The sequence below is a fragment of the Bufo bufo genome, chromosome 1, assembly GCF_905171765.1.
Source record: "Bufo bufo chromosome 1, aBufBuf1.1, whole genome shotgun sequence".
Lineage (NCBI taxonomy): Eukaryota > Metazoa > Chordata > Amphibia > Anura > Bufonidae > Bufo > Bufo bufo.
Genome location: NC_053389.1, coordinates 662,517,291 through 662,540,827, shown reverse-complemented (window position 1 = coordinate 662,540,827; position 23,537 = coordinate 662,517,291). Strand labels below are relative to the sequence as shown.

The following is a 23,537-nucleotide window of genomic DNA, read 5'->3' as shown; positions in this document are numbered from 1 at the left end:
ATATCAATTCTGGAGCATCTATTCTTATGGCTCTATGTTGTGCCGTTCCTTTATTATTTCTACTAGAAGTTATGGCACAACATTAGGTGATAAGAATAGATGCTCCAGAATTGTTATTACATGGGGAATGCATAAGGCTATTAAAACAGTCATGTCTGGAGAGGTGAAAGGACCTCTATAAGCTTTGTTAAAGTGTAACTGTCATGCTTTCATAAAAAAAAAATCTATTTTAGCATAAGTTATTGCTGCAGCAGCATTATGCATAAAGCAATCTTTAGTTTCTTCACATTCCCACTGTTTTCCTTGAGTTTTTCCCTTAGTTAAGGCTGTTTAAGCATTTACAATATGAGGACCTTCTCAAGATGGCTCCTCTGCCAGTTCTCTGAGGTCAAAACTGCTTTCCCTCACTTCCCATACACACTTTCTGTAGCCAGCAGCTCCCTGCCAGATTGGATTACTGAGAGACACGCCTCCTTACTCTGAAGCCTAATGAAGCCATGCAGTGTGAAGGACCGCCCCTCTGTCTTCTGTTTACATTAAGTTGGGAGACAGACAAGCCCTAGTAACAGTCTTTTAAAGGAGCAGTGGAAAGGGACAGAGGACATTAATGAGAGCTATTATTATAAGGTAATTACAGATCTTTTGACAATCATTGACAGACTAACTCAGGTATACATGCCTAGCTCCAATAGCAAATAAAATAAAAATGACAGTTACCCCTTAAGTGAATTTTTAAAGCCTGCTTAAAACTGGGAATCTTAGGCCCCTTTCACACGGGCGAGATTTCCGCGCGGGTGCAATGTGTGAGGTGAACGCATTGCACCCGCACTGAATCCGGACCCATTCATTTCTATGGGGCTGTGCACATGAGTGGTGATTTTCACGCATAACTTGTGCATTGCGTGAAAATCGCAGCATGCTCCTTTTTGTGCGTTTTTCACGTAACGCAGCCCCCATAGAAATGAATGGGGTTGCGTGGAAATCGCAAGTATCCGCAAGCAAGTGCGGATGCAGTGCGATTTTCACGCACGGTTGCTAGGTGACGATTGGGATGGGGACCCGATCATTATTATTTTCCATTATAACATGGTTATAAGGGAAAATAATAGCATTCTGAATACAGAATGCATAGTACAATAGGGCTGGAGGGGTTAAAAAAAATAAATAAATAATTGAACTCACCTTAATCCACTTGTTCACGCAGCCGGCATCTCTTCTGTCTTCTTTTGTGAAGAATAGGACCTTTGATGACGTCACTACGTTCATCACATGGTCCGTCACATGATCCATCACCATAGTGATGGATCATGTGACGGACCATGTGATAAGCGTAGTGACGTCATCAAAGGTCCTATTCCTCACAGAACAAGACAGAAGAGATGCCGGCTGCGCGAACAAGTGGATTAAGGTGAGTTCAATTATTATTATTTTTTTTTAACCCCTCCAGCCCTATTGTACTATGCATTCTGTATTCAGAATGCTATTATTTTCCCTTATAATCATGTTATAAGGGGAAATAATACAATCTACACTACAACTAACCCAAACCTGAACTTCTGTGAAGAAGTTCGGGTCTGGGTACCACAGTCAGTTTTTTTATCACGCGCGTGCAAAACACATTGCCCCCGCGCGATAAAAACTAAACATCGGAACGCAATCGCAGTCAAAACTGACTGCAATTGCGTTCCTACTCGCGCGGGTTTGCCGCAATGCACCGGGACGCATCCGGACACGCTCGTCTGCAAGGGGCCTTAGGAGCAGGTCTGACATCCTGGGATTAGGTCTACAAACAGTAGTTGTATGCTTAGCCATATTATAATATTTCTGTTGTGATTTCATTTGATTTAAGACTCAAGATACAGAATAGTTAAACAATATGAGAAACAAAGCAAGAGAGAGCTGGCCAAGGACAGACTGGGAACTTAAGGTCGCCCTGGAAAAAAACTAAAAGTGGCCCCATTTTGTAGTTGGGCCCAAATTGACAGAAGGCAGGGCAGGGCCAACACAAGTAGACAGGGCCAGCAATACCATATTGCGGCACATTATACCCCCTCAACAGAGCAAAATACCACAGTGCATCACAAAATACTGCCCCAGCAGCACAAAATACATCCCCATAAACAGCCACTGGCTGGCTGAGAGGAGGGCTCAGGTGGGCCCCTGGGTATCAGCACACCGGAAAGTTTCCCCGTAGTCTATGACCAGTCCGCCCCTGGTGTCAGCCCCAGACTGTTGTAAATGTCGGCTTGTGTTTTATGCTGTGTTCGCATCTGCATAGGGCCTTGCAGATTCTGTTCAAAATGCTGGACAGAACAGTACCGCATGCCTGACTATTTTGTCTGATAAAATGATGGCTCCTTAATGGAAACTCAACAGGCTTTAGCACTGTCAATGGGGCCCGTCAGGTGCCATTAGTTTCCAGTATTTGATGTGAAATTCTATAATAGAGCAAAGCGACAGAAGCTGTGATGTGAACATAGCTTTATGTGTGCTATAGTGAATACAAGGCGTATGACTATAGTTTTTAACCTTCTGTGTGTCCATTTATTTCCTAGGTAGTTGCAAACCACCACATGCAGTCAATATCATTCGCTTCTGGTGGAGATCCAGTAAGTGCTACAATATTTTTTTTTCCATTTTAAAACAACTTAAAGGGTTTCTACCACCAGATTTTCACCTATTTAGCTGTCTGACACTAGCGATCTGCTAGTGTCTGCTGTACCTAACCATGTTCATGTATTACCTTTGTCTGGAGCGGTTAACCCTAAAAACGTAGTTTTATTGATATGCAAATGAGCCTCTAGGTGCTATAGGGGCGTCTTTTCAGCGCCTAGAGGCTCCATTTACTCACTATTTCTGCCGCCCAGTGCGTCCCTCCAGCCCGCCCCTCTCCTCTAGATTGACAGCCTACTTCTCTTAATCTCGGCCGAATTCTCGCGCCTGCGCCATGTGCTTCTGTATTCGGCGCAGGCGCATTAACTGTCGGACCGCTCCCTGCGCCGGCTGATTATGGCGCAGGGAGCAGTCCGACAGTCACTGTGCCGAATACAGAAGCACACGGCGCAGGCGCGAGTAGGCTGCCAATCTAGAGGAGAGGGGCGGGCTGGAGGGACGCACTGGGCGGCAGAAATAGTGAGTAGATGGAGCCTCTAGGTGCTGAAAAGACCCCCCATAGCACCTAGAGGCTCATTTGCATATCAATAAAACTACGTTTTTAGGGTTAACCGCTCCAGACAATAGTAATACATGAACATGGTTAGGTACAGCAGACACTAGCAGATCGCTAGTGTCAGACAGCTAAATAGGTGAAAATCTGGTGGTAGAAACCCTTTAAATAATCATCGCCATTTCTACTATTACTGCTATAGGTTCAATGTATTGTAAGTATTCCACAAGGAGAAATTTTAACTGCCAAGGCTTCTAAGTTCACATCTCCGGTAACCAAATCCAGCAAGCTGTTCTAGCGGTGAATGGACGGATCCGGTGAACTCCAGCAGGCTGTTTTCTGCCTGATCAGGTTGCCAGGGATGTGGACGTAGCTTTAGGCTGTTTTTACAGTTTTCTTATATCTCTATACAACAAATTATACTATTATACTGTAATGATAATGTTGTATCTCCTTTCTCATATTACATAAAAATATTGCATTCCTTGGATGCAGCTTCTATGAGAAGGCATTTTTAGGCTGCAATCACACATGTTTTTGATGCAGGTTCTTAAGCCAAAGCCACAAGTGTATTCATAAGTAATGGGAAATATAAAGGAATGGCTTATATTTCTCCATCATGTTGGATGCACTTCTGGTTTGGCTAAGAAAAAGTGCTTTAAAACTGCCAGAAAAAACTGCATGTATATTTCTACCCTCTTTTGCTATGAACTAACTGGTAATATTTCACACACCAGTATTTTTACCCTCTATGTTATATCTGTCACTTATTTAGATGAAAAAAAAAACAACATAAAACTTATCTAATCACTCTTTGCTAGGTTATAAACGTACTCTATTATAGTTACCTGTTGTAAGAAATCATTTTGGGCTTGGCAAAGGCTGATTGTAATGCTCTTCAATGGGAATACTAATATAATATCCAGAAATACTGTCTGTCCAATGATTACTACTTTATTATTATATACAGTCCTGAGAAAAATACAGCATACACCTGCTTTGAATTCTATGGTTTCCTAATGAACTAAATTCCTACAGATATTCATCTGAAGATCATATTAAACTGTATTCAGGATTATAATCCCTGACAAGTAAGAGAGGAAGATGGTGCAGCTCTTTAACTTGTCCTCCTGTGTAATTAGGACAGGTTTTGTGTGTACTAGTAGAATGGTGGCCATTTTATTTTTCCTAATGATTGCTCCCCCAGACAAAACAAGCCATTATAACTAATTAAAGGTATTTGGTAATATATTTATAATGAAGTAATATTTAAGTATTTTCGTTTTCCTAATTCCCGGAGAACCCCTTTAACCTCTTAAGGACATAGGGCGTACAGGTACGCCCTTGTGCCCTGGTACTTAAGGACACAGGGCGTACATGTACACCCTGTGTTGCTCCGATCACTGCCGCCCGGCCGGCAGTGATCGGAACCCGGTGCCTGCTCAAATCATTGAGCAGGCACCTAGGCTAAATGCGCGGGGGGGTCCCGTGACCCCCCCATGTCGGCGATCGCGGCAAACCGCAGGTCAATTCAGACCTGCGGTTTGCTGCGATTTCTGCATTTTCTGATCCCTGCGGTCCCTGACCGCGAGGATCAGAAAGTTTAGTATTTCTAAAATATATCTGTATCGCCCCCCCTGCACCCCTGAGTGATTTTAGCCCGGTGGGAGGGTTGCGGGCGGTGCGGCAGGCGGGATCGCGATCCCCCGCCCGCCTCCCCTTGAATAATCGTTGGCGTCTAGTGGGTATACCAAGGTGCCAGCACATTGCTGGCACCCTGGTATAAACTAGTGACATCTGTGCTGCGATGTCAGCCTTTTTAACCCTTTCCATACAGCGGTCCGTACGGACCGCTGTATGGAAAAGGTTAACAGCTCAGGGAGCTCCCTCCCTCTCCTATCGGGGGGCTGCTGTGCCTTTGCAGCACCCCGATGGAGAGGGAGAGAGCCCCCAGACAGCCCCCCGGCAGATCCCCTCCTTACCCTTCCCCGTCTGCGCAGTTCTGGCCAGTACTGAGCAGACGGGGAAGGTTCCCATGGCAACAGGACGCCGTCTCAGGCATCCTGCTGTCCATGGTGCTGAACAGATCTGTGCTAAAAGGCATAGATCTGTTCAGACAAAGTGTAAAATACAGTGCAGTACAATATATATTGTACTGTACTGTATTATACAGACATCAGACCCACTGGATCTTCAAGAACCAAGTGGGTCTGGGTCCAAAAAAAAGTGAATAAAAGTGAAAATAAAGTAAAAATCAAAAAACACATTTATCATTGATTAAAAATGAAAAAAAAAAATTCCCTACACATGTTTGGTATCGCCGCGTCCGTAACGACCTGATCTATAAAACGGTCATGTTACTTTACCCGAACGGTGAACGCCATAAAAATAAAAAATAAAAAACTATGATGAAATTGGAATTTTGCCCACCTTACTTCCCAAAAAAGGAAATAAAAGTGATCAAAAAAGTCGCATGTACGCCAAAATTGTAACAATCGAACCGTCATCTCATCCCGCAAAAATCATACCCTACCCAAGATAATCGTCCAAAAACTGAAAAAACTATGGCTCTTAGACTATGGAAACACTAAAACATGATTTTTTTGTTTCAAAAATGAAATCATTGTGTAAAACTTACATAAATAAAAAAAAAGTATACATATTAGGTATCGCCGCGTCCGTATCGACCGGCTCTATAAAAATATCACATGATCTAATCCCTCAGGTGACCACTGTAAAAAAATAAAAATAAAAACGGTGTAAAAAAAGCAATTTTTTGTCATCTTACGTCACAAAAAGTGTAATAGCAAGCAATCAAAAAGTCATATGCACCCCAAAATAGATGCCAATCAAACCGTCATCTCATCCCGCAAAAAATGAGACCCTACTTAAGATAATCGCCCAAAAACTGAAAAAACTATGGCTCTTAGACTATGGAGATACTAAAACATTTTTTTTGTTTTAAAAATGAAATCATTGTGTAAAACTTACATAAATAAAAAAAATTGTATACATATTAGGTATCGCCGCGTCCGTGACAACCTGCTCTATAAAATTACCACATGATCTAACCTGTCAGATGAATGTTGTAAATAACAAAAAAAAACGGTGCCAAAAAAGCTATTTCTTGTTACCTTGCCGCACAAAAAGTGTAATATAGAGCAACCAAAAATCATATGTACCCTAAACTAGTACCAACAAAACTGCCAACCTATCCCGTAGTTTCTAAAATGGGGTCACTTTTTTGGAGTTTCTACTCTAGGGGTGCATCAGGGGGGCTTCAAATGGGACATGGTGTCAAAAAAACAGTCCAGCAAAATCAGCCCTCCAAAAACCATACGGTGCACCTTTCACTCTACGCCCCGCTGTGTGGCCGTACAGTAGTTTACGACCTTATATGGGGTGTTTCTGTAAACTACAGAATCAGGGCCATAAATAATGAGTTTTGTTTGGCTGTTAACCTTTGCTTTGTAACTGGAAAAAAAAAATTAAAATGGAAAATCTGCCAAAAAAGTGAAATTTTTAAATTTTATCTCTATTTTCTATTAAATCTTGTGCAACACCTAAAGGGTTAACAAAGTTTGTAAAATCAGTTTTGAATACCTTGAGGGGTCTAGTTTCTTAGATGGGGTCACTTTTATGGAGTTTCTACTCTAGGGGTGCATCAGGGGGGGCTTCAAATGGGACATGGTGTCAAAAAAACAGTCCAGCAAAATCAGCCCTCCAAAAACCATACGGTGCACCTTTCACTCTACGCCCCGCTGTGTGGCCGTACAGTAGTTTACGGCCACATATGGGGTGTTTCTGTAAACAGCAGAGTCAGGGCAATAAAGATACAGTCTTGTTTGGCTGTTAACCCTTGCTTTGTTAGTGGAAAAAATGGGTTAAAATGGAAAATTAGGCAAAAAAATTAAATTCTCAAATTTCATCGCCATTTGCCAATAACTCTTGTGCAATACCTAAAGGGTTAACGACGTATGTAAAATCAGTTTTGAATACCTTGAGGGGTAAAGTTTCTTAGATGGGGTCACTTTTAGGGAGTTTCTCCTCTAGAGGTGCATCAGGGGGCTTCAAATGGGACATGGTGTAAATAAACCAGTCCATAAAAATCAGCCTTCCAAAAACCAAACGGCGCAGCTTTCACTCTACGCCCCGCTGTGTGGCCATACAGTAGTTTACTGCCACATATTGGGTGTTTCTGTAAACGGCAGAGTCAGGGCAATAAAGATACAGTCTTGTTTGGCTGTTAACCCTTGCTTTGTTAGTGGAAAAAATGGGTTAAAATGAAAAATTAGACAAAAAAATGAAATTCTCAAATTTCCTCCCCATTTGCCAATAACTCTTGTGCAACACCTAAAGGGTTAATCACGTATGCAAAATCAGTTTTGAATACCTTGAGGGGTGTAGTTTCTTAGATGGGGTCATTTTTGGGTGGTTTCTATTATGTAAGCCTCGCAAAGTGACTTCAGACCTGAACTGGTCCCTAAAAACTTCAAGATTTGCTTCTAAACTTCTAAGCCTTATAACATCCCCAAAAAATAAAATATCATTCCCAAAATAATTCAAACATGAAGTAGACATATGGGGAATGTAAAGTCATCACAATTTTTGTGGGTATTACTATGTATTACAGAAGTAGAGAAACTGAAACTTTGAAATTTGCAAATTTTTCCAAATATTTGGTAAATTAGGTATTTTTTGGTGCAAAAAAAATAATTTTTTTGACTTCATTTTACCAGTGTCATGAAGTACAATATGTGACGAAAAAACAATCTCAGAATGGCCTGGATAAGTCAAAGCGTTTTAAAGTTATTAGCACTTAAAGTGACACTGGTCAGATTTCTAAAAAATGGCCTGGTCTTAAGGTGAAAAAAGGCAGTGTCCTTAAGGGGTTAAAGACATTAGCAACTCTTTGTTATATTCTCTGTACTTTAGGTATAATGACCATTTAATTTAAGGATCCACATAGGAAGTAAAAAGCAATTGAAAAATCCACTGTTCCATGCAGATGCCTTGTATTTGCCTATGCATTGAAAAAGGTGAAATCTATAGTGGAAAGCCGCAGCATAAATTCATCTGCTTCGGATTTCCTTAAAGCAGTTCTATGGTAGTTACATATTGATGACCTATCCTCAGGATAGGTCATCAATATGACATCTGCGGGGGTCTGACTCCCGGGAACCTGACGATCAGCTGTATGAAGAGGCTGCCGTGCTCCATGAGTGCTTAGGCCTCTTCCTAGTGAATGGTGCTGAGTTACAATCCACAGCGTTTGGATGTATCCTAAAAGTTGTGTGGTGTATGGATTTTTTATATTAAAAATGTACTTTTTTTTTTTCAGGAGACAACTGACTATGTTGCATATGTAGCTAAGGATCCCGTAAACCAAAGAGGTATGACATACGGTACATTTTTCCTGTAATACTAACTAAAACATACTCTCTTAGATCCACACAATAAACATGTGTCACCAAAAAGTTGTTGTACTGTCTGTGCAAAAAAAGCCTTGATGCTGACTAGATGGAGTGTTAGTGGAACATGCAGAGAGGAAGATTTGAATCTCTTCCGTGTTTTGGACCCATTCATAGAACTGGCTTATAAATACTGTTACAGAATACTGACCAAAGTGCTGCCATGTGAAGAAGGCTTAAAGGGGTTGTGTCACTTCAGCAAATGGCATTTATCATGTAGACAAAATTAATACAAGGCACTTACTAATGTATTGTTATTATCCATATTACCTCCTTTGCTGGCTGGATTCATTTTTCCATCACATTATACACATTATACTCTAATGCAGGTTTGCTGCAGAAATGTCGGCAACTGTTCCTTTCATCTGATTGGGCTTTCAGAATTCCTTGCAAATGCTGTAGTAACAACACCATTAATACCTATGGAATTAATTTTTCAGTTGCTGAAATTAGGGATGAGCGAATCGACTTCGGATGCTTCATCCAAAGTCGATTCGCAAAAAACTTTGTTAGAATACTGTACGAAGCATGTACAGTCAGGTCCATAAATATTGGGACATCGACACAATTCTAAGATTTTTGGCTCTATACACCACCACAATGGATTTGAAATGAAACGAACAAGGATTGCTGTAACTGCAGACTGTCAGCTTTAATTTGAGGGTATTTACATCCAAATCAGGTGAACGGTGTAGGAATTACAACAGTTTGCATATGTGCCTCCCACTTGTTAAGGGACCAAAAGTAATGGGACAGAATAATAATCATATATCAAACTTTCACTTTTTAATACTTGGTTGCAAATCCTTTGCAGTCAATTACAGCCTGAAGTCTGGAACGCATAGACATCACCAGACGCTGGGTTTCATCCGTGGTGATGCTCTGTCAGGCCTCTACTGCAACTGTCTTCAGTTCCTGCTAGTTCTTGCGACATTTTCCCTTCAGTTTTGTCTTCAGCAAGGGAAATGCATGCTCAATCGGATTCAGGTCAGGTGATTGACTTGGCCATTGCATAATGTTCTACTTCTTTCCCTTAAAAAACTCTTTGGTTGCTTTTGCAGTATGTTTTGGGTCATTGTCCATCTGCACTGTGAAGCGCTGTCCAATGAGTTCTGAAGCATTTGGCTGAATATGAGCAGATAATATTGCCCAAAACACTTCAGAATTCATCCTGCTGCTTTTGTCAGCACTCACATCATCAATAAATACAATAGAACCAGTTCCATTGGCAGCCATACATGCCCACACCATGACACTACCACCACCATGCTTCACTGATGAGGTGGCATGCTTAGGATCTTGATCAGTTCCTTTCCTTCTCCATACTCTTCTCTTCCCATCACTCTGGTACAACTTGATCTTGGTCTCATCTGTCCATAGGATGTTGTCCCAGAACTGTGAAGGCTTTTTTTTAGAACTCTAATCTGGCATTCCTGTTTTTGAGGCTCACCAATGGTTTACATCTTGTGGTGAACCCTCTGTATTCACTCTGGTGAAGTCTTCTCTTGATTGTTGACTTTGACACACATACACCTACCTCCTGGAGAGTGTTCTTTATCTGGCCAACTGTTGTGAAGGGTGTTTTCTTCACCAGGGAAAGAATTCTTCGGTCATCTACCACAGTTGTTTTCCGTGGTCTTCCGGGTCTTTTGGTGTTGCTGAGCTCACCGATGCGTTCCTTCTTTTTAAGAATGTTCCAAACTGTGGTTTTGGCCACGCCTAATGTTTTGCTATCTCTCTGATGGGTTTGTTGTGTTTTTTCAGCCTAATGATGGCTTGCTTCACTGATAGTGACAGCTCTTGCGATCTCATCTTGAGAGTTGACAGCAACAGATTCTGAATGCAAATAGCACACTTCAAATGAACTCTGGACCTTTTATCTGCTCATTGTAATTGGGATAATGAGGGAATAACACACTCCTGGCCATGAAACCGCTGAGAAGACAATTGTCCCATTACTTTTGGTCCCTTAACAAGTGGGAGGCATATATGCAAACTGTTGTAATTCCTACACCGTTCACCTGATTTGGATGTAAATACCCTCAAATTAAAGCTGACAGTCTGCAGTTAAAGCACATCTTGTTCGTTTCATTTCAAATCCATTGTGGTGGTGTATAGAGCCCAAAAAAATTGAATTGTGTCCATGTCCCAATATTTATGGACCTGACTGTATGTATTGGCTCCGATGAGACTTCGCGTAATAACTTTTTAAATTCATTTCTACTGTAAAAAACCTTTGTACCGAACTTGGGTTCTAGGTGCATGCATATGTATGGGAGGATTTGGATACATAGCTACCGGCCGAACAAGTTTTCAGGCAACTGTTGTTCAATGACATAATTGGAAATATAACTTCTGTACTAATATATAAATACACATTATGCTAAACTCTATGCCCTCCTGACATGTCTATTTTAGTAAATACTTGAATTCTTCATGAAATAAAAATTCTGGATAATCTTTTCTTAGAACTCCATGCTGTGATCTTCCTCTGTTATTGCTCTTGGAAATTTATGAAAAAATTGACAACTCAGTTTTTCCGGTTGGGTGTGTGTTCTATTCTTTCCAATCAGTGCTGAGACACCTCTTTGACAAGGCACACCCAGTTGGCAATGTATTCCGAAATTTCTAGTACGAATAACTGAAGAACAGCAAAACGCAGTCCAGTAAGAAAAGTTGCCTGAGAATTGTTATTTCATCAGAAATGAAAGTATTCCCTAAAGGAGACATGTTGGCAGCAGTGACAGGTCCTCTTTTGATCACAGATAGCTGCAGTTGAATGCCTTATTCAAGGGCCTTAACGAGGTACGATGTTGCTGTGTGGCATTCCATAGCATGTACCCTGATGGCTGCCAGACTGTTAGACAGATAACAGAGATGAATACAGAACATTTCTCTGTGGTCTGAATTAGTCATGGAGGAGTCAGAATGAAGCTGAACAGAGTCTCCAGTATCTTACAGGAAATCTGATTTAGCAGTGACAGTGATACAGAAGAGAATAACGGAGTTATTTTATTGTTCAGCTCCAAATATCTACGGTTCCTCAACTGCAGCATAACCCATGAAGATCCCAATCTGCTACAATATGCTGCCTGCTTATTAAAAATGGTCACGTAACCTAAAAGACCTGGTACACACTTGTTTTTCTTTCTGTTGGCACCTGCTTTGAGAATACGTTAGGTGCCCCCATAGCTGATTCTGTCTTTATAACAGTACGGTAATGAGACTGTTGATAGAACCAGGACAGAAACCATGACACATAGCTGAATCTGTCTCACCGGTGTTGACTGATGGACCTCATTGACTTATATGTACCACTATTCTTCCCGTCAAAAACATCAGAATTCTCCGGAAGGACATAGCCTCAGGGATCACGATCATCTGTTGGATGTAGTACAAGTTGTCAGAATGTACAGTAGACTGTCCGAAGGTGGATCTTGATACCCTGAACCTATTTACAAAAGCTAAATCTGAGACCCCCAACCCACCATGAATGTTTCACTGGATTTGTTACATTTTATGTAGAATCCGGGCTCTCTTCCTATAGCGTCACTTACTGTCCTACTCAGGACTATAGAAGCAGATTTTAGCACCTCATTGCTACACTGTGTGGAGCTATACAGCAGGAGTATCATCTTATAGATGCTCATATTTAAAGTTATAGAAATACATTTTTAAACAGTAAATATTTGTATATCTGTAAATCTGAATTTGCAGGTTCTCCCCATGTTTGCTGTAGTCATTCTAAGGCTAATTGTCTTCCTCCGGGAGTAGGGGCCCTCATAAATCCATTCTCTTGTGCAGTGCTGGGTAACAGAGGAAACTTTATGGTGACTAAGAATAAACAGAATGTAATTGGATAACTGTAATGTAGAAGGAACTTTGTCCTTTCAGTTTGTAATCATTCTTTTTCTAGCTGTAAGAATGACACAAGGGCTCATGCAGATTTGCCTGCAGATTTTGCAGCCAGAAGTGGATCCAGCAGGTAGCAGAAGTCCTTTCTTTCCATTTACAATTCCATTAGAATCCACTTCTGGCTTTGGCTGAAAAACTTGCAGGAAAATCTGCCTCAAAACCTCATCCAGAAAACTCCATGTTAACCTTCCCTAAGGGCTCTTTCACACGAGAGTGATGGATTGGCTCCGGATGCGTTCAGGGTGTGTTTAGTGAAACTCGCACCATTTTGCCAGCAAGTTCAATCAGTTTTGTCTGCGATTGCGTTCAGTTGTTTAGTTTTTCCCGTGCTGGTGCAATGCGTTTTGATGCGTTTTTCACGCGCGTAATAAAAAAACGGAAGGTTTACAAACAACATCTCTTAGCAACTATCAGTGAAAAACGCATTGCATCCGCACTTGCTTGCGGATGCAATGCGTTTTTTAACTGAAGCCCCATTCACTTATATGGGGCCAGGGCTGCGTGAAAAACGCAGAATATAGAACATGCTGCGTTTTTCACACAGCGCAGAACTGAAGCATGAAAAAACACTCATGTACACAGGCCCATTGAAATGAATGGGTCAGGATTCAGTGCGGGTGCTATGCATTTCACACGAGCAAGTTTTTCACGTGGGTGCAATGTGTGACACGCATTGCACCCACGTGGAAAACTCGTTTGTGTGAAAGAGGCCTAAAGGTTCAGGTGTTTTGTTTTGTTTTGCACTTTTTTTGGACACCAATAACATTAGTTGATATAAAAAAAAGTTTTATCTTAATACTTTCTCTCCTTTCATGATCCACTGTATCAAAGGCCTGAATGGGTGGCAGCACCCTAAGACACTGGCTATCAAACTTAGGAAACACTGCCATCTAATGGTGAATGGTGTAACAGCATATCCACATTCAAAATGAGAAACTTTTCCTTAAAAATAAAATAAGTGGACCAGATTACCTAATCCTAAAGATGCCATTACACTAAGGCTATTTCACACTTGCGGCAGAGTGATCCGGAAAGCAGTTCCGTCGCCGGAACTGCTTGCTGCATCCGGCAAAACGTATGCCAACTGATGGCATTTGTAAGACTGATCAGGATCCTGATCCGTCTTACAAATGTATTGAAATGCCGGATCTGTCTTTCCTGTGTCATCCGAAAAAAACGGATCCGGTATTTATTTTTTTCACGATTTTTTCGGTCTGCACATGCACAGACCGGAAGGACGATTCCGGCATTTCGGTATTTTGAATGCCTGATCCGACACTAATACATTCCTATGGAAAAAAAAGGCATTCAGGCAAGTCTTTTGGCCGGAGATAAAACCGTAGCATGCTGCGGTTTTATCTTTGTTCTGATCAGTCAAAAAGACTGAACTGAAGACATCCTGATGCATCTTGAACAGATTACTCTCCATTCAGAATGCTTAGGGATATAACTGATCAGTTCTCTTCCGGTATAGAGCCCCTAGGCCGGAACTCTATGCCGGAAAAGAAAAACGCAAGTGTCAAAGCACCCTTAGACAGACTGTCCATATCTGCACCAGATTTATCAAAGGGGCTCGGGCTGGATGATAAATCTGGTGCAGGGATAGACATTTTTCTAACTCTATACTTACTTTGAGACAGATTTATATGCCAGAATTGTGGCATAGTTTGGCACAAAATTGTATATTTTAGGCCCCGTCCCATCCTGTGAATCAACACCCCTTTCTGCTAAGCCCAACTCCTGTTGAGCATGTCAGAAAAAGTACAGTTAGGTCCATATATATTTGGACACTGACACAAATTAGTTTTTTTTTACCTGTTTATTAAAACCTATTCAAGGTATAGTGATATAATTATATAGACTTTTAGCTTTCATTTGAGGGTATGCACATTAAAATTGGATGAAGGGTTTAGGAGTTTCAGCTCCTTTACATGCGGCACACTGTTTTTAAAAGGACCAAAAGTAATTGGACAATTGACTCAAAGATTGTTTCATGGTCAGGTGTGGGCAATTCCTTCATTATTTCAATCTCAATTAAGCACATAAAAGGCCTGGAGTTGATTTGAGGTGTGGTGCTTGCATTTTGAAGATTTTGCTGAGAAATAAACATGCGGTCAAAGGAGCTTTCCATGCAGGTGAAACAATCCATCCTTCATCTGCGAAAAACTGAAAAAGATCCATCTAAGAAATTGCTACACTATTAGGCCTCTTTCATACGGGCGTCGCGTATGAGGGCCGGATAGGATGCGGGTGCGTCGCAGGAAAATGCACAATTTTTCCATGCGAGTGTAAAGTGTTTTAATGCGTTTTGCACGCGCGTGAGAAAAATGGCATGTTTGGTACCCAGACCCGAACCCGGACTTCTTCACAGAAGTTCGGGTTTGGGATCGGTGTTGTGTAAATTTTATTATTTTCCTTTATAACATGGTTATAATAGCATTCTTAATACAGAATGCTAAGTAAATTAGGGATGGAGGGGTTAAAAAATAATAATAATTAAACTCATCTCATCGACTTGTTCGTGCTGCCCGGTTTCTCTTCTTTCTTCTTCTTTGATGACCTGGGAGAAAAGGACCTTTGGTGACGTCACTGCGCACATCACAGTTCATCATATCACAGTCCATGAAATCACATGGTCCATCATATGATCCATCACCATGGTGATGTGCGCAGTGACGTCACCAAAGGTCCTTTTCTCCCAGGTCATCAAAGAAGAAAGAAGAGAAGCCGGGCAGCGCCAACAAGTGGATGAGGTGAGTTTAATAAAAAAAAAAAATTAACCCCTCCATCCCTAATTTACTTAGCATTCTGTATTCAGAATGCTATTATTTTCCCTTATAACCATGTTATAAGGGAAAATAATAAAGATCGGGTCCCCATCCCGATCGTCTCCTAGCAACCATGCGTGAAAATCATCCGAATTGTTTTGTTCAAAATCCATTGTGGTAATGTACAGAACAAAAATGAGAAACATGTTGTCTCTGTCCAAATATAAATCGACCTAAATGTATGTGCACCAAATTGTGCTACTTTTTAGACAGATTTTTTGTGCAGACACATTAGTAAATATGGGCCACTGTTGAAGAGATTTACTATGCAAAATGTGAAAGAATGCTGGGGAAGATTGTGTCAGAAAGTATAGTACATGAGGAGAAAAAATATATTTTCCCCACTTTTTCCTCTTTTTTTGGCAATATGTCTGCATACATAAAGGGGCGAAGCTAAGTCAGTGTTTTTTTTAGGGGTATCACTGTGGATTTCACTGTATGAGAGCAATTGAGTCATTGGGCCAGATTGATCATTACACTTACATCTTACTCCACTTTTACAGATGTCCAAAGTCACTTTTGGCTAAGTCAGATTTATTAATGGTCCTTTAATACTGTGATAAATGTGGTCTGACGGTAGCAGTTTATCCTTCAGTGAGCGGCTTTACAAAAGTCGCACGTCTTTATAAAAAAAGTCGCATGTTCTATTAAAAAGTCGCATAAGATAAGCATTTTTTGCAACTTTTAAAATGTAAACAATAGTTAATCTGTCTAGAGATTCATTTCCATAAGAAAACACGCCCACTTTCAGAAAACTGGCGAGCATAGTGCAGAGCCAATAAAAGTTGCAAATTTCTGCGCAGTTTTAGCGATTGTGCAAAAATTTGCTACTTTTTTTCATTCTATTATTTTGACTTGAGCTAATGATAAATCTTATGGGGACACCTTGGCTGGCATTATGTTAGAGGGCTCTGTGACAGTGTTATGGGGGACACTGTGGCTACTTCTGTGTTAGGAGGTTCTGTGAATGAGACTCTTATGGGGGTTACTGTGTTTGACACTGTGTTAGGGGGCTCTGATAGTGACACTGTCATGGAGATCACTGTGCCTGGCAATGTGTTAGAAGACTCTGTAAGTGACACTTTTATGGGGATGACTGTGTCTGACACTGTTGGGGGGTTCTGTGAGTGACACTGTTATGGGGGGCTCCGTTAGTGAAATTGCTATGAGGGTCACTGTGGCTAGCAATGTGTTAGGGGGCTCTGTAAGTGACATTCTTATGGGGGCTCTGTGTCTGGCACAGTTTTTTTATTTTATAAACAGGATGTCTTTTATTACGTACCTATGACATATTTTTAGATATACTGTATAAAGCTATGCGGAAGTATACATCTGATACTAAGATTTCTCACAACCATTTGTGTTACATTGTTTCTAGCTTGTCACATTTTGGAATGTCCAAACAGCCAAGCTCAAGAGGTGATCAATACAATTGGTCAGGCATTTGAACTGCGCTTCAAACAGTTTTTGAAGAGTCCATCCTTTATAGAAGAAAGGTAATCTTTGAGTTATGCTGCAAATATCAAATAGTATTCTGTGTAGATTACTGCTCCACAATTTATAGCTCGAGACCACAAGCAACTCTCCAACACTTCCATGTGGCATTTCTGCAGTTGGCAGATAACGTTGTGTACCAGCGTCAGCAGAGTGATGGACCAACACATGGCACCAGGATCAAAACTCTATGACTTATACCACTGGCTAAGAACCATTTTTGTTGTAACCACATTCCTAAGCAGCAGCGGATTACAGCCGCTTGCCATTTTTAACACTCAATTTTCTACTTTGTAAATTAATAAGGTTGACATTAATTCTTGAGGTGGATCACTGCCACATGATATACTTAAACGTATCTATCAAGCTTAAAAGCTTTCAGCACGTGTTAACATGACTGCTCAGATTGGCGAGGTTTCAATAATGTCAATGTAGGCAGCCCAGCTATGAATATGGAATCTACTTCTTCCTACAACCACATTGTGCCTGCTTATACCGCATGATAACGAGATGTTGAAGGAGTTGGCTGGGATTGATTTTTATTTTCCATATGTGACCTTAGAATTGGTTCCAAGGGAGTAGCTATAATGGAAGCAGGGGAAGCGGCTGCTTTGGGGCCCAGACCCATAAGGGGCCCCCTCAGGAGGAGGACTAAAAGATTTTATTGTCAGGGCCCACTCAGCAGTATTAAACAATGACATTATATACAGTGACACTGTAGGAAACGGACAGAGCGGCTGCCGGGCTTTGTCTAAGAGCTCAATCTTGGCTAGCCATAGGAGTGTGGGTTGCTGGGTAGGGCATTATAAAATTTGCTGTGGGGCCCATTCAGTTGTAGTTACACCACTGATTAGTTCTTATCAGAAATTCTGTCACAGCCGCAAGTACACATTCCAGCATGCCCCCTCCAATATTTAACTAATTTCCCCTGTATCATGGAAACATATGGCAAAAAAAATCAATCCCGGCCAAACTCCTTTAATAATGGAGATTCTTCCTACAATTAAAAGGGTTTTCCAAGTTAAAGAAAAACTTATCTAAAATAACAAAAGAAGCAATAGTTACCTCTTTTCTCCCCTGCCGCTTACAGCTATGTGCTCTGATTCTCCTCACTACTGTTTGTCTTCCTGGCTGCAGCAGTGATGTTATGTGCACACAGCCAATCACTGGCCTTAACAGTGACATCTCATGTTCTGCTGAGGCCAGAAACTGCAGTTACCTATGTGAATGGAGATCACTGTTGCATCAAGGAAGATGACATCAGCGTCAGGGAGGTCAGGTACGAAGTGCTAGAAGAAGCAATGGAGAAAAGGGGCTGCCATAGTTTTTATATAACTCAGACAAAACCTTTAAAAGGGATTAGGTAATCAACTTTAGATCCAATGGGGTCTAACTCCTGGCTTCCCCCCAATCAGCTATTTAAAAAAAAAAAAACGGCATCGCCCGGTGAGCACCTCATCATCGGTCACGTGGCCTAGGTGCAGTAAGGTAGAAAAGGGGCTGCCAGAGTTTTTATATAACTAGGAAAACACCTTTAAGGGGATTAGGCTATCAACACTCGAATGGGGTTCGACTCAAGTAGATGGGCCTGAGCAATACCTAGCATAGCCACTATACAATGGACGGCGTCGTGCTTGGTGAGCTGCAAGGAGGCCTCAACACTCACCGGTCTCTTCAAATAGCTGATCTGTGGGGGTGTCAGGAGTTGGATCCACGCCGATCTGATACTGATTACATATCCTGATGATAGAACATTAATATCAAAATCCCCGAAAACCCCTTTAACATTTATGGCAATTTTTTTGACGTACCATAAATGTCTGACTATTGGCGAACAGCCTAGTGGCATCATCCCCAATCCCTAGCCCACCCACTTTTTAATGAGAATTGGCGGCCCATACAAATGGAAGATACAGAAATAGCCAAGTCATCAATGTGATACATTTTATGGCAAACTTAATTACAAGACTACTGCACTATATAGGTTTCTTATTTTAAGTATATATAATTTAGTCACCAAAATTTTATTTTCCTGGAGGCTTTGTACGCTGTGTCTGTGTGTATACAGTATATGTGTGTATATATATATATATATATATATATATATACACTCACCTAAAGAATTATTAGGAACACCTGTTCTAGTTCTCATTAATGCAATTATCTAGTCAACCAATCACATGGCAGTTGCTTCAATGCATTTAGGGGGGTGGTCCTGGTCAAGACAATCTCCTGAACTCCAAACTGAATGTCAGAATGGGAAAGAAAGGTGATTTAAGCAATTTTGAGCGTGGCATGGTTGTTGGTGCCAGACGGGCCGGTCTGAGTATTTCACAATCTGCTCAGTTACTGGGATTTTCACGCACAACCATTTCTAGGGTTTACAAAGAATGGTGTGAAAAGGGAAAAACATCCAGTATGTGGCAGTCCTGTGGGCAAAAATGCCTTGTGGATGCTAGAGGTCAGAGGAGAATGGGCCGACTGATTCAAGCTGATAGAAGAGCAACGTTGACTGAAATAACCACTTGTTACAACCGAGGTATGCAGCAAAGCATTTGTGAAGCCACAACACGCACAACCTTGAGGCGGATGGGCTACAACAGCAGAAGACCCCACCGGGTACCACTCATCTCCAGTACAAATAGGAAAACGAGGCTACAATTTGCACGAGCTCACCAAAATTGGACTGTTGAAGACTGGAAAAATGTTGCCTGGTCTGATGAGTCTCGATTTCTGTTGAGACATTCAAATGGTAGAGTCCGAATTTGGCGTAAACAGAATGAGAACATGTATCCATCCTCTGATGGCTACTTCCAGCAGGATAATGCACCATGTCACAAAGCTCGAATCATTTCAAATTGGTTTCTTGAACATGACAATGAGTTCACTGTACTAAAATGGCCCCCAGAGTCACCAGATCTCAACCCAATAGAGCATCTTTGGGATGTGGTGGAACGGGAGCTTCGTGCCCTGGATGTGCATCCCTCAAATCTCCATAACTGCAAAATGCTATCCTATCAATATGGGCCAACATTTCTAAAGAATGCTATCAGCACCTTGTTGAATCAATGCCACGTAGAATTAAGGCAGTTCTGAAGGCAAAAGGGGGTCCAACACCGTATTAGTATGGTGTTCCTAATAATTCTTTAGGTGAGTGTATATATATATATATACTGTATATACACACACACAAAATGAAAAACTTATATAGCACGGTAGCCTTTTATTGAATTATTATACTGTGGGTGACATTTTTTATATATAGTTCCTAGAAGCAAATTAACGAAGTATAATGTATATCAACATTCATACAAATTGAAAACATCCACAAGTTATGAGAGAGGAAATACTTTTTCTCCCTTTGCGGTTCTGGGAAATAAAATGCAGACGTTTCCGTGGGGTGCTTTTCTGAGAGGTCTCAGTGCGCTTGCCAATTAAAATAAGCCATGTTTGTATTTTATCACATAAAAAAGACTTTATCTTCCGAGGAGCATAGCGGAGAAACTGAGAAATCCATAGAGGCCACAGAATGCTGTAATGGAAGATGATAAGGGATTTTACATAAAACCTTCCAGATGTGGCAATTAACAGAAAAAATGACATTGACATCGTAACCCGGGAAGAAAATATGTGATAAAATAATATATGAATGCAATGTAATAGGAAAGGGGCATACCACCAACAGTCTAAAATGCCTTCCCTAGAACAATATTTTCAGACTTTCTCCCAATACATGCTCATTATGCATTTACCTCCCAACGTCTTTCTAGACAGATTATCTGCCTCTGTGCTGTAAGCATCTTGCTTATCATCTAGATTTCTTCCCTCAAAACTACAAGAACAGTTTCGCTGTTAACCACATTTTACCCTTAGTTATCGGTCAATGTATCTTCAGCATTTGGATTAAAGTGGTTCTACCACAATGAATTTCACTGATGGTGAGAGGAGATCTCCTGGTCCCATGTGGATGCATTCCTAGCTTGTGGACGTGCTGGACCTAAACCAACACTGCAGAGACAAAGATTCTTTAGGAATTGCTAATACAGTGCAAATTTTACGACATGCGATGCAATCATAGGCCATGTTCACATAGAGTTTTTCCGCTATGTTCAGTGTCTGCTCTGCTGAATATATCTTTGGAGCCAATGGATAAAAAAAAAAAAAGTAATGTTGACATCTGCTGGGCATGTATACCATAGCAGCCCCCCCCCCCCCCCCAAATATAACACACAGCATGCTTTTATAATGGGAGTCAGAGTGACAGCTTCCATTCCAGTCCAGAGCTGCATTTACAATTCTACTATCATAAGGTTTCACACTGCCCTTTTTTTTTTTCAAGCAAAAAATGCTGTAAAGAGGAAATGATAAAATGCCCTACAGACATGTGTAGGTGTGCTTTAAGACCATTACTTGCATATTTTGCTCTCTTGGTGTTTTATTTTTCAATCACAGTATATTCTAAGTGTGACATTTTTTTCAGATATTTTCCCATAGATGTTTCTATAGTCTAAGTAGATCAGAGAGGAGGATGAAGCAGCTCTTTAGCTCAGTGTTGTGAAGTAACTTGTCCTCCTGTGTGATTAGGACAGATTTTGTGTGTACTAATAGGACAGCGGCCATTTTGTTTCTCCTAATGATTGCCCCCTAGACAAAACGAGCCATTATAACTAATGAAAGATATTTGGGAATATATTTATAATAAAGTAATATTTAAGTATTTTCATTTTCTTAATTTCCAGAGAACCCCTTTAATAGACACATGCTGCAGGATCTATGGATGTTGTCTTTTCGATGTGCATTACTCTAATCATACTGATATATGTGCTTTTTGTGTTTAGTGAAGCATTAGGCAATAATAATGTGGCTGAGAAAACCGAACGAAAAGAAGGCCATGAATACTATAATGAGGTGCCAGGAAAAGAGCCCCCTTCCGGTGGTTTACTCGACAACAGAATGCCGGGGGAAATTGCAGGATCTAGATCGGATGGTGATAAAAAAGACCCCAAAGTAGGTCCCACAACTTTCTACTGAAATTTAAGTAAAGCTTTAAATTAAATTTTACATTCTTGAACGCCACAAGATGTTTGTTCCTTTTTATAAAAAGGTTGCATCAGTAAAGGAGATTTCCAGCCTGTAGATACAGGTGGCCTATAATCAAGATTGATCATCAATATGTTTCAGTGAGGGTGCCTGGTGTCAGACCCCAAACAAAATGATATCATTAATAACTACATCAAGGGTGTCGCTACAGGGGCCACTATAAGAACTGGGGCACTACAGGGGGAGGCACTGTAAGGACTGGAGGCTTTAAAGGGGGGCACTATAATAACATGGGGACACTAGAAGCACTGGGGGCACTACAGGGGGTCACTATAAGGACTGTGGGTACTACAGGGGAACTGTAAGGAATAGGGTCATTATAGGGGGCACTATAAGAAATAGGTCACTACAGGGGGAGGCACTGTAAGGACTGTGGGCTTTAAAGGGGGGCACTATAATAACATGGGGGCACTATAAGCACTGGGGGCACTACAGGGGGTCACTATAAGGACTGTGGGTACTACAGGGGAACTGTAAGGACTAGGGTCATTATAGGGGGCACTATAATTATTGGGTGCATGACAGGAGGTTACTATAAGTACTCGTGGCACTACAGAAAAAGATTACACCTACTGAGGGCACTACAAGGATTATTATTACTACTGGGGCACTATATGGGGCATTATACTTACTGGAGGCACTGTAGGGAGCATTATATTTACTGTAGCATTATAACTACTGGGGGCAATACAGGCGTCATTATAGCTACTGGGGGCACTAGAGGAGACATTATAACGATTGGAGGCACTCTAGGGACATTATACTGACTGGGGGCACTATAGGGGGTATCTTTTGAGCAAGCAATGCCCCTGAACTACATACTGGAAACCCCTTTTAAAAGGGCTGTCCAGGAATTTTAAGGAGTTATCCCATGATTAATGCAAAAAATGAAAATCTAATATCATACAGTACATAACAACCTCTGTCTAATAAGCTTAAGCTCTGTTCATTACTCCAACTGCTCTGCTAGATTTCAAGCTGGCAGCTTAGGGGGCGTGCACCTTTTAATGGGATGTGTCTTTTCTACTGCTGCTGGTGGCAGTTTAAGGATGGAACTGAGCATACAGTTCCATCTCAATAAGCCGGACAGAGAAATTTAAAAGATAGCAAACAGCAGGTAGCGCTATTCAGATAGATTTCAGTCAATAACTCAGTGGCTATGTGCCCGCATTGCTGTGAAAAATTATGTTTTAATATATGCAAATAAGCCTGTTGGAGCACTGGGGGCATTACTGTTACACCTAGAGTCATTGCTTTCTCTGCAAATGCCACATCCTCTGTACTTTGATTGACAAGGCCAGGCATTATGATGTTTACACTGCCTGGCCCTGTCAATTAAAGTGCACAGTGAGTGGCAATTGCATAGAAAACGGAACCTCTAGGTGTAACAGCAACGCCCCCGTTGCTCCTAGAGGCTCATTTGCATATATTAAAACATAATTTTTCTCAGCATTGCAAGCACATATGTACATGGGACGAACACCAATGCCTTCAGCTGCCAAGCGCACATATAACAGGTTAGCCAGTTTCATAGGTACAAATCTGCTGACAGATGCCCTTTAA

General features: G+C 41.1%; 1 protein-coding gene across 1 annotated transcript in view; it reads left to right on the top strand.

The window, feature by feature from the left end:
- The window catches only part of SHC4 (SHC adaptor protein 4), a 124,679-nt gene that overhangs the window by 83,711 nt on the left and 17,431 nt on the right, over positions 1-23,537 (top strand). The window contains exons 5-8 of the mRNA XM_040414007.1: positions 2,556-2,609; positions 8,508-8,559; positions 16,759-16,876; positions 21,713-21,881. Of these exons, the coding sequence (XP_040269941.1) occupies positions 2,556-2,609; positions 8,508-8,559; positions 16,759-16,876; positions 21,713-21,881 (393 nt within the window). The remainder of the gene's footprint in view (positions 1-2,555; positions 2,610-8,507; positions 8,560-16,758; positions 16,877-21,712; positions 21,882-23,537) is intronic.